Source organism: Dendrobates tinctorius, unplaced genomic scaffold (genome assembly GCF_039654945.1).
Source record: "Dendrobates tinctorius isolate UK_male_01 unplaced genomic scaffold, ASM3965494v1 ptg000152l, whole genome shotgun sequence".
In the NCBI taxonomy this organism is placed as follows: domain Eukaryota; kingdom Metazoa; phylum Chordata; class Amphibia; order Anura; family Dendrobatidae; genus Dendrobates; species Dendrobates tinctorius.
The window spans coordinates 6,807,730-6,820,294 of NW_027361819.1; the positions used below are offsets into that span (position 1 = coordinate 6,807,730).

Consider the following 12,565-nt stretch of genomic DNA (forward strand, 5'->3'; position numbering starts at 1 on the left):
TGGGACAGATGGTGTGGTGCAGCAGTGATGTTATATCCCTCCACAGGCAGGGCTGGAGTCCAAGGGCAGTGTAGGTGAAGTGACACTTAGATGGTGTAGTGTCAGGCGCAGAGGTGGCGGCTGTGCTAGTCGGGATGGCGCAGTGAATAAGTGGAGGACACCAGGGCATGTAGTTCCAAAGCTTTACTCACAGTTTGTTGTACAAACAGGTGCCTGCCTCCGTGCCATGTCCTATGGGTCAGGGACTCAGTCAACCTCCAGGCCAGATGGAATAGTCCCTTCCAACACTCCGCCAACATGTGCATTTCTGAACGTCTCCTCTTATAGTGCCTTTAAATGAAGTACTCCTAGTACTGAGTTACACTGGAGTTCCTCCTGTCCGATGTTCTTATGAACTCTACTTGTACGGCAGACAGCTGTAGCCTGCTTCGGGGACATCTTGCTACTAAGTCCCGGCTCACTAATATGTTGCTGTTGTGCCCCCAAGTCTTGTGTGGGAATAAAGTGGTCACTACTTCTATTCCTCCGGTGTCTGCTGCAGGACCATTAGTATCCATACAACCTCGGGGACCGGGCCCCGGCCTTGTGCTTGGAACTTCTAGGAAGGGTTCTCTTCTAACCCATGTCCTCTGTTCCCTTTTACTCCTCACGTTCCATACTGATCTTTCTTTCTATGGAGAATCAGGCTTTCAGTCTATGTTGCTCTCTCTCTCTTCCTTTCCTGTGCCAGCAGACCTTTCCTGTGCCACAAGACAGAGAAGAATGTCTTTACCAGCCACCACCATAATACTGTGTGTAAAAGTAATAGTAGTGGTGGACTGTCTAAAATGTAGTCTATATCGGGATGCCGTGTCTAATGTTCTTCACTGCAGGGATCTCACAGTTCCTTCAGTACTAGTCTTAGACTGGTGGTGGCAGAAGCTTAGCGTATAAGAACCGCAGCAAATAACAGGTCAAGAGTTGATAACAGGCTGTGAGAAAACATATCAAAAAGGCGTAATAAAGAAGCCGAGGCCAATACACACTACAACAACCAATTACTTAGCTAAAATGAAGTGGAGAGAAGAAAGCTGTTTAACCAACTCACCCAATGTCATCATTTCATGACAACTTTTATCTGGCAACCGGATGGCACTGTGATGGAGAGTTGGACGGAGGTTCTAGGTTGGAGGAACAGGGGCAGGTGTTACTGATTACACAGGAGCCTCCCACCTCCAGACGATAAGTACCGTAATTGTACAAAGGAGAGCAGAAGGGTGTTGCTGGCTGTGTTACACTTGTATCGCTACCGTAAAAGGTAGCAGATTTTCCTAACAAAATAATCTACTGCTTATAGACCTTGTGGTTGGTGACATGCCCTAAAGGCAACTCATAGTCTTGAATATCAGATATTCCTGTCACAAGGATATGGAACACCCCCAGGGCTGTGGGTTTACTCGGTACTGGGCCAGTGTCTTAAAGGGATGTGTCACGGTGGCAGTGACCCAGTCCGTGGCCCTGAGTGTCCATGGAGAATAAGAGGATTGATGCTGTATAAAGTTTATGTGTAGATAAGTTTGTGACGCCACCTGTGGTATCTGGGTCAGAAGGGGACCAGCGCTGCAGTGCAGATCCTCTGGGACAGATGGTGGGATGAGGTGTAATAGCTCTCCACAGGCAGAGCTGTAGTCCCAGGGCAGTTGTAGTAGATGTTGAGGTAGATGGTGTAGGTGTGGCGCCCCTGAGGCTCGGTCGTCACAGAGGTACTGCACCTTCTCCTAAGGTGTGGTGCCCCACCATCCAGGTAAGGTGGGAGCTCCTTTCCACACTCCAACATTCACATCCCACACAACACAGTAGTTCAGCAAAGCCACATTGCGGCTCTTGCATAGAGTGTAGCAGAGCACATTTGGTGGCTCCCTGCTTGGAACACTAAACGTGCTGGGAGGTGGGTGGAGTTAGAATACATAAAAGAGCGGGGAGGTTTACAATTGCAGGTCAGTCCGTGAGGTTGGAGAGAAGGAAGCCACTCGGAGAGGAGTGGGGATCCCTGGAAGAAGGAATAAAGGAAGGAGTGCTGCAGCTGTCTCAGTGATCTGAGCCAGCTGGCACGGGAAAGGAAAGGAGGAAGAAGGACATTGAACTGTAACCTAAGCATCCATAGTAAGGAGAGATTAGTACAGAACGAAGGAGTAAAAGAGAACAGAGAGGACGTGGGTTGGAAGGAAGCACCCTGCCTATAGGTTCTAAGCGCAAGGCCGGGGCCCGGTCCCCGAGGTTGTATGGACACTTATGGTCCTGCAGCAGACACCGGTGGAGTAGTGGGCTGTAAATGCGCTACTCCCATCTAAGACTTGGGGGCACAACAGGAACTTGGATAGAGAGCCGGGACTCAGGAGAAGGGAGTCCCCGAAGCAGGCTACAGCTGTCTGCCATACAAGTAGAGTTCTTGGGAACATCTGTCAGGAGGAACTCCAGTGTAACTCAGTACTAGGAGATCTTCACACTTAAAGGCGGTATAGAGAAGATGTTCAGAAAGGTACATGTTGGCAGAGTGTTGGAGGGGAGCATCCTATCTTGCCTGGAGGTTGACTGAGTCTCTGACCCGGAGGACACGGCCCGGAGGCAGGCACCTGTGTGTACTACAGACTGCGAGTAAAGCTTTGGAACTACAAGCCCCGGTGTCCTCCATTCATTACCGCACCAACACACTCAGCACCGCTACATCTGGGTACCAGCTTCCACACCGCCTGCGCCTCTCCTCATCCATAGCACCTACATTGCCCTGGGGCTACAGCTCCACCTGTGGGGAGCTTCATCATCTTGGCTGCACCACACCACCATCCCCAGAGGATCTGTATGCAGCGTCGGCCTAACAACCCACTTGCCGAACACCACAGGTGGCGTCACGAACTATTCATTCAAACCATTACATTCCACCATTGATTTGGGCGCCCAGGGCCACGGACCGGGTCTCTGCTGCTGTGAAACATCCCACTGACACCGGCCAAGTACCGAGTGCCCCGCGGCCCTGGGAGGGCGACCCGTAGGGTTCAGGCAAGGGATGTAGCAGTGCTGAAAGGTTGACGCAGGAAGAAGGCAGAGATACAGCTGCATGCAGTTCCAAAGCTTTATTCACAGTTTTCTGGTGCACACAGATGCCCGCTTCTGTGCCGTGTCCTCCAGGTGAGGGTCTCAATCAACTCCCAGGCAAATGAAGTACACCTTTCCAGCACTCCTTTCAGTATGTGCTTTTCCTGGCCATCTCCACAGTGCTGCTTTCCACTTTCCTTTCCTTCCAGCACCTCACAGTCAGTGTCCCAGGCCAGCTGCCGCAGATCCTGTCGGAGGACAACGTGACTCACTACTTTTCCTTGATCCTTTCTGGCTGTCTTTCCGGAGAAGATAACTATGGTAGTCGGCTGTGGCCCCTAAAGTTGCCACAGCTGTCGGCTTGCTAGCTGAGCCCTTGTTGTACACTCCACTAGGTAAAGGGGTCGAGACCCTTCTGCGACCTGGATTCTCCCCCACCTGATGTCTGTCAGTGTGGAACGAGCCCCACGGGTAGCACTCTCCACCCGTGCCTCTGAGAGAACCCCTTTTCCCTCCAGGGAACTTCCTTCTGCTCCTTTCCTTCCCTGCAGCTCCAGATACCAGGAAGCTGCTGCAGACACGTCCTCTCACTTCCTCCCCCTAAGGGGAACTATCCTAACTTCTTGCAGTTCTCCTGCTTTCAACCTAAGCTCCACCCACCTCCCAACACCCTTCATGAACCAAGCAGGGGCCATAAGGGGTGCTTTGCTGTTCTAAGTGTGTGTGGGATGCGGGTGTGTGAGTGTGGTCAGGTGTCTCCATCTTACCTGGATAGTGGGATACTACACCTCTGGATGAGGTGCAGTACCTCTGTGGCGACTAAACCATTAGGGGTGCCACAGATATGCCATAATTGCCTAATGGTTGCAGGTCACCGTCACGCTCTACCATGAACAGAGATATGTATGTTCATGCTTGTCCTCCAGGATCTAAGGCTGTATAACTCCTGGTGAAGATTGTCGTTAAGGTGGTTGACATCTAGGCTTTGATGATTCCCTATGGCACAGTAGCAGGAATGTAGATAAAAATGTATTTTTCTCCACTCTCTTTGGAAGATACAGGGTACCAAAATTACTGGTATCCAATATGATAATTTTCTTATTCACAAGGGCATTTTATTTCGTTCAGCTCTATAGGCATGCACTCAATCCGCTATGACACTGTCCAATCAATCAAAAGGCAGTGTCATAGGTAAGAAAAAGTAGACGCCAACAGTCCTGACAGAAATGAAACACCCACAGAGAAGATTAAAACTGTGAGACGTGACAACGCACAACGCTTCTCTCCAGAAACGTCCTGTTGGTAAAGCGCTGGGAGAGGAGACGTCAGCGTGATCACGTGAGGCATTGTCTTGCACCAGCCCGCTTTAACAATTCTTCTGACCTTTCCCATGGGCATTTCATTGATGATAACTTTATGATTGGACAGCTTTCTGTTTGAATAATAGAATTATCACATTTGGTGCTAATAATTTCAGAGCCCTACATCTCTCAAGTAGTAAAGAAAGGAAAAGCAAAAGACTTCATCTACATTGCCAATACTATGTGTAGGAAAGTACAGTCTACATGGTCATAATTTGTGAAACGTCCTCCGTAAAAGAGATTTTCCACTGATAAGCAGTAATAAAATGCCAGAACAGTTTGATAGGTTAGGTCTGATGTACGGTGACTTCAGAAGAACTCAAGGAACAGCTTTGTGGTTCATCTTTATCGTTACACTGTAATATCATAGAATCCTAGAATGTTAGAGTAGGAAGGGACCTCCAGGGTCATGGGGACATCCAGGGTCATCGGGACCTCCAGGGTCATCGGGACCTCCAGGGTCATCGGGACATCCAGGGTCATCGGGACATCCAGGGTCATCGTGTCCAACCCCCCCCGCTCAATGCCGGAGTCACTAAGCCGTCTCAGACAGATGTCTGTCCAGCCTCTGTGTGAAGACTATGAAGACATATAATGTTTAGGAGATACTGAAACAGGAAGGTAAACACAGAGTCCCCTGAGATCACACCCCGTACCATCAGGCTCTATGGATTCTGTGATATATCTTCAAATTCAATACCAGCTATTAATATTTTACCAGGAACAGATCATGGTCGAACATGTGAACTTCACCTTACAAATACAGATATTGTATCAGGTTATTAATCTACTCGCAGAAAGGAAAGTGAAAATGTTCTAAGTTATAAAAGTAAATTGAAGAGAGATCATAAAAAGACAATCAATGATTCCTTGTAAATCAGAGTTAGAACTTCACATCTCACCATTCCTACCATATCTGACTACAACTGAGGAGCCAAGCGCACTACAAGAAGAGAAGACAAAAAGTAGAAATGGAGAAGAACCTGCTCTGTGTCCTGTTAGTCCTACATCTCGGTAAGGAATCTAATATGTATATAGTGGGTCGCCCTCACACCCAGGGCTGCGGGGTACTCGGTGCCGGGCCGGATGAGCTCCAATGGGAGATGTCACGGCAGCTGTAGCCCAGCCCGTGGCCCTGGGTGCCCATTGTAAAGGGGGTTGTTGCAGTGTGCTTATAGTGATGAAAGTTTATGTGATTCGTGACGCCACCTGTGGTGTTCGGCAATGAAGATGTAAGCCGACGTTGCAGACAGATCCTCTGGGACAGATGGTGTGGTGCAGCAGTGATGTTATAGCCCTCCACAGGCAGGGCTGTAGTCCCAGGGCAGTGTAGGTGAAGTGACACTTAGATGGCGTAGTGTCAGGCGCAGAGGTGGCGGCTGTGCTAGTCGGGATGGCGCAGGGAATAAGTGGAGGACACCAGGGCATGCAGTTCCAAAGCTTTACTCACAGTCTGTTGTACAAACAGGTGCCCGCCTCCATGCCATGTCCTCCGGGTCAGAGACTCAGTCAACCTCCAGGCCAGATGGAATAGTCCATTCCAACAGTCCGCCAACATGTGCCTTTCTGAACGTCTCCTCTTATAGCGCCTTTAAATGAAGTACTCCTAGTACTGAGTTACACTGGAGTTCCTCCTTTCCGATGTTCTTATGAACTCTACTTGTACAGCAGACAGCTGTAGCCTGCTTCGGGGACTTCTTGCTACTAAGTCCCGGCTCACTAATATGTTGCTGATGTGCCCCCAAGTCTTGTGTGGGAATAAAGTGGTCACTACTTCTATTCCTCCGGTGTCTGCTGCAGGACCATTAGTATCCATACAACCTCGGGGACCGGGCCCCGGCCTTGCGCTTGGAACTTCTAGGAAGGGTTCTCTTCTAACCCACGTCCTCTATTCCCTTTTACTCCTCACGTTCCATACTGATCTTTCTTTCTATGGAGAATCAGGCTTTCAGTCTATGTTGCTCTCTCTCTCTTCCTTTCCCGTGCCAGCATACCCAGGTCACTGGGATCTGCTGCAACACTTCCATCCATCTATCCCTCTCTCCAGGGATCTTCTTCTCCCCAACTCTCTAACCAACTGACTTGTCATCCTAAACTCTTCCCGCTCCTTGTAATGCAATCTAACTCCACCCACCTCCCAGCATGTTTCATGTTCCAAGCAGGGAACCACCAATGGGTGCTTTGCTATACTCCAAGCAGGGAGCTGCCGAAGGTGCTTTGCTACAGTACTTTATGGTGTTGGGTGCAGGTGTTGGAGCGTGGTCAGGAGTCTCCACCTTACCTGGATAGTGGGATACCACACCTCAGGAGGAGGTGCAGTACCTCTGTGGCGACTGAGCCTCAGGGGCGCCACATACCCCCCCGTTAAACACTGCACGTCCGCGGGCTGCAAGGCAAACGCAGTTGACAATACAGGAACTTACAAATTTTTATATTGCATAATAAGCATATCTTATACTAAACTTCCCAATGTGGGAGGCACTGTTTCTTGAACGTTACAAGCAATTCAACTGTCTATCTGTATTGAAAGTTATGCTACCTAATTTAAAGTGCTATGGAAGCAAATTCACTATCAGAACACATTTTCTAGCAACACATTTCTTTTCTGTTATCTGTTACACTTTCTACTTCCTTAATGAGTGACAACCATCAACACCTGGTTTGTCACCTGCATACTTTTATTCAATTCTCACATCTTTATTCACGTAGTGTAAAACATTCTCTATATTTCTTTCTCAAACGAACCCTATAAAATCTGTCATTAATACTGTTACTACACATTATCACTTTCTAGTTTCTTGTTCAAAAATACTAAGCATTATTAATAAGTGCAAAGAGTAGACATTGGGTTGGCCATCATGTCTGGAAATGTCCTTTTAACGAGGTAGTCCTTTTTCTAAGGTGAGGTTCCTATGTAAAACCAAGAGAAAGCACCTAAAGAGGTGCAAACTATGTACATTATCAGTTCCGAATCACTCAGCGTCCATGATCTCTACAGTTCAAAGGTAATAGAAGAACGCTGCCAATAAAACTGGGCAACAACGGGATCAACAAATAAACATCATAATCAAAAATAGAAAAAATATAGAAAAGATGGAAACTTGCTAATATCCTCCTGGGCAACAAAAGTTAGTTCAAATCAACATTATAGCTAGTTATCCCCTCCTTGGTTTCTGGAAGCTGGTTGCTTGGGCTGCTTCCAGGGGAGATGCTCTGGGTGTCCACCAGATGCGATTGCAGTGGTTGAAGATGCTGCCAGAGGTACAGCAGGGGTAGGCATATCAGCTGTTCCTGGCGATGTCTCCGAAACCAGTAAGTCGGTAGGAGTGGTAGCTGGTATCAATGGATAAGGTTCTTCATCCTCAGAGAGTACTGCTGCTCTGGCCCTTGGTCTAACATCTAGGGATGCCGTGGTCTGTTGTCGTAGGTAGGAGGCTACACGGGGGTTTTGCAGCTGCGGCCAAGAGAACCCATGATGCGTTTCAATGTCCCGAAGCAACCTAGACTCTTCCAAGCCCTGAAGATGTCGTAAGGTGCGCGCCTGTTCCAACCGCACCCTCCTCAGCAGGGACTTCTTCCATTTCCCCATCTCCATCAGCCTAGTGCCCCCGGATGACTCGTCCAACACCCCCATTTCAAGCTCTAGCAGGCCAGCCTCCGACAATGAGAATTCGGGGGGTAGCCCGTTAGGAGGGCCAGCATCTACACCCGGTGCCTCCCGGTGGTGGAGTCTCGACTCCGGTGCTAGCACGGTGCGGGTCCTGGTGGCAGCGGTGGTAGTTATGGTTGTCCGGTCCACGGGGGTCTCCGATGGGACCTGCGCGGCCTCGTCAGGTCCAGGCAGGAGCTCCTCTTCCTCCGCTTCAGCTCCCTCTGCCTCACACAGCGGCAGTGGTAACGGAGAGGTTGCAGGGGACACTGCTGATGGTATTGCAGTGGTCGCAGGCTCTACAGGGTTTGCCTGGGGAAGATCCGGTGCAGCGACGGCGGGTACCGGTGACTGGGGTACCGCGGGTGTAAGCCCCTCCAGGGCGGGCTGCCACTTCTTCCTCCAGAGCGCCTCCTGCTTCAGCCGCAGTTCATGAGTCAACCGGGCAATCTCCTGCATCAGCTGTTGACAGTCCATCCTGGAAGCCGGGTCCGAGCCTTCAGAGATTGCGCCGGGGAGATTCAGCTTAACCTCCTCGCACTCCGCAGGCCTCCTCTCTTCTCCTTCCAATATGGCATTCTGGCGTTCTTCTTCTCGCCTTTGCTCTTTTCCCGCCACTGGCTTCCGCTCCTCCTTCTGGGGGCGGCGTCTTTTTCCAACTCCTCCATACCAAGCCAGTATACGAACCCCTCGGGGGGTGGGCCATGTTGCTGTCGCATAGAAGTTCAGACAGGGGAGGCCCAGGACAGTTCGCGGTCTTTTCTTAGGACCACCCAGGCTGTCACGCCCTTCTTCACCGCACCGGCAGCCATTTTTAACATTCATTTCACAGTCTATCAAATTAGGTCTTCTGCACATTTCCAACAGTTTTAAGTCCAGCAGATCTCAGGTACACAGAACCCAATGGCATCGGGTCTCGTCATCCTGTTTGTGACACCAAAAATGGGTCGCCCTCACACCCAGGGCTGCGGGGTACTCGGTACCGGACCCGATGAGCTCCAATGGGAGATGTCACAGCAGCTGTAGCCCGGCCTGTGGCCCTGAGCGCCCATTGTAAAGGGAGTTGTTGCAGTGTGCTTATAGTGATGAAAGTTTATAAGTGATTCATGACGCCACCTGTGGTGTTCGGCAATGAAGATGTAAGCCGACGCTGCAGACAGATCCTCTGGGACAGATGGTGTGGTGCAGCAGTGATGTTCTATCCCTCCACAGGCAGGGCTGGAGTCCAAGGGCAGTGTAGGTGAAGTGACACTTAGATGGTGTAGTGTCAGGCGCAGAGGTGGCGGCTGTGCTAGTCGGGATGGCGCAGTGAATAAGTGGAGGACACCAGGGCATGTAGTTCCAAAGCTTTACTCACAGTTTGTTGTACAAACAGGTGCCTGCCTCCGTGCCATGTCCTCCGGGTCAGGGACTCAGTCAACCTCCAGGCCAGATGGAATAGTCCCTTCCAACACTCCGCCAACATGTGCATTTCTGAACGTCTCCTCTTATAGTGCCTTTAAATGAAGTACTCCTAGTACTGAGTTACACTGGAGTTCCTCCTGTCCGATGTTCTTATGAACTCTACTTGTACGGCAGACAGCTGTAGCCTGCTTCGGGGACATCTTGCTACTAAGTCCCGGCTCACTAATATGTTGCTGTTGTGCCCCCAAGTCTTGTGTGGGAATAAAGTGGTCACTACTTCTATTCCTCCGGTGTCTGCTGCAGGACCATTAGTATCCATACAACCTCGGGGACCGGGCCCCGGCCTTGTGCTTGGAACTTCTAGGAAGGGTTCTCTTCTAACCCATGTCCTCTGTTCCCTTTTACTCCTCACGTTCCATACTGATCTTTCTTTCTATGGAGAGTCAGGCTTTCAGTCTATGTTGCTCTCTCTCTCTTCCTTTCCTGTGCCAGCAGACCCAGGTCACTGGGATCTGCTGCAGCATTTCCATCCATCTATCCCTCTCTCCAGGGATCTTCTTCTCTCCAACTCTCTAACCAACTGACTTGTCATCCTAAACTCTTCCCGCGCTCCTTGTAATGCAATCTAACTCCACCCACCTCCCAGCACGTTTCGTGTTCCAAGCAGGGAGCCACCAATGGGTACTTTGCTATACTCCAAGCAGGGAGCCGCCGAAGGTGCTTTGCTACACTACTTTGTGGTGTGGGGTGCAGATGTTGGAGTGTGGTCAGGAGTCTCCACCTTAGGCCTCTTTCACACTTCAGTTTTTTGCATCAGTCAAGATCCGCCAAAAGGACGGATGGCGGATCCGTTTTATTACTGATGATAACGGATGGCACCCGTCCGTTTTTTTGACGGATCCGACAAATGAAGAATTTTAAAGGAATTGCAGCCTGGAAAAGGAGAGAGAGAGAGAGAGAGAGATTCCTTCTGTAAGGCTCCACCATCTTCTTCTGATTTTCTCTTACCCAACGATCATATTTTCTCCCATCGTTTTCTTTTCTCACAGTTTCCTTCTCAAAGGCTCCAACATGTTCTCACTTTCTCCTACCCAACGATTGTCTTTTCTCCCACCGTTTTGCCTTGTGCACTTCAAAATAAATACAAGCACAAAATGCAGCATTATGCAAACGTTGAATCCATAAATTCCACTATTGCTACGTCTGCCAAAAAAGGTGAGGTTCATTCATTTTGACGAAGGTAAGTGAGCCAAATAGTCAAACACGAACAACCTTTCTATAATGAGAACCTACAGTAATGCCGGTTCAGACAAGTGTAAAATGAATGAGTCCTTCCAGAAAAGTATAAGATTGTTCATCCATATGGTGTTTATTATTTCCCTTTTTCTCATTTGTTTTTTACATCCACCATTAAAATAATTATAATCATCAGAAGGCCGGATTCAGCAACTTATGTCATTTTTGCAATGGATCCAATAAAACGGGCGTCTTATGGACAGTGTCAGTATCAGTGAAGAGCAGACAGTCCTGAAAAACACCGTGATGATCTGAACTTGGCGTCACAGACACATAGGAGATGTTCAAACAGGGTTTTCCTGGTTGAAAAATCCATATCCATAAACATATATATAAAATAGATTCATCGTTGCCTGCTTTTTTGGTGGGGTTTTTTTTATACCCGACTCTATGGTATAGCATTTTTGTCCTTGGTTCAGTGGTAAAATAAAGGTCCAGCTGCTGGCTCAGGAGATGGAAGCTAACCAGATATTTTGGGAATAATTCTTAAATAAACTATCAGGAGTTGTGTCTACAGCAGCTAAACATCTGACACAAAAAAACCCCCCAGGAGAAAACAGTCATCATTCCCAAAATGTGTCTGTAGCTACAGTACACCACTTTATGCCTCTTCCCAACTATTCTGTCCTGTTCCCCATCTCCATGATTGGAGAACCTTCTCGGAACTCCTTGGTCAGTGGAACTCAGATTTGCTGACTCTTTTGGGAGCCTCCACTATGTCTTGTGAGGTTTGGTAAGTACGAGTCTGTGGCCATGTGATGTGTCTGTAGTAATGTAACATAGATGGAGCTTGGGAACAGCGACTATTGACTTGTGTGGATCTTTCCTTCCAGCTACTTCCAACCCTGCAGATGGCGGCGCAGTCTGTGGCTCCTCGCAGGTCACCGACCGCATAGTTGGTGGCACAGATGCTGTAGAAGGACAATGGCCGTGGCAAGTCAGTCTGATGCACAGGGAGGAAGATGACTCCAAGTACCACCACACATGTGGAGGTTCCCTCATCGCCCCTCAGTGGGTGCTGACCGCTGCCCATTGCGTTGATGAGTAAGTTCTGGGTTCACACACCTCAGCAGACATATGAACCTCTTGATAAGATCCCTGATATATGTCTGACACCCCTCCCCACCAACCAAGACAATTCTTAGTTTTTGAACTTTCTTCCCGGAGCCATAACTGTTTTTTCCCGTAGACGCCGGAGCCTTATTATTTGTAGGATCACCTGAATGTCACAATTCACTTTACCACATTGGACTGAAAACAGGAAAATAGCAAATTACAAATGTAGGAAAACAGTAAAAAAAGGTGCAATGTCACCATTGTTTCATGGTTGTTACTGTGCTGTAAAAATAATTCAGCAACTTGATTTTTTTTCTTTGGTTGTGGTGAAAAAATATTTGGAAATTTAGAAAAATTTGTGTTTTGTGTCGTAAGTTGTAACTTTTATTTTTTCTCTTAATGGGGTGGTGTGAGGGCGCATCTATTGCTTGGTGAACGGATGTTTTGGGGGACACGCGACATTGAGATCGGACATTCTTTCTTACTTTTCATTTCCCATACAAGTTAATTTTTCATGTGCTGATAGCTAATATGTTTATTATTATTTTTTTTATTTCTGATGTTTTACACACTGGTTATTTAACTTAAGAATTTGATAGATTGGACTTTAAATCGCTGATATCAATTATGTTTGTTTTTTACTTTTTTTACTTATTTTTTAAGTCAATTAAAGGTAAAGTGAAGCACTCGGAAGTGACCACTAGGCAACATATGGGGCAGCTGCGTC

General features: G+C 48.4%; 1 protein-coding gene across 1 annotated transcript in view; it reads left to right on the forward strand.

The window, feature by feature from the left end:
* The first annotated feature begins 5,288 nt into the window (after positions 1-5,288).
* LOC141050845 (serine protease 33-like) overlaps positions 5,289-12,565 on the forward strand; it is a 52,579-nt gene continuing 45,302 nt past the window's right edge. The window contains exons 1-2 of the mRNA XM_073547526.1: positions 5,289-5,447; positions 11,616-11,826. Of these exons, the coding sequence (XP_073403627.1) occupies positions 5,405-5,447; positions 11,616-11,826 (254 nt within the window). The 5' untranslated portion in view covers positions 5,289-5,404. The remainder of the gene's footprint in view (positions 5,448-11,615; positions 11,827-12,565) is intronic.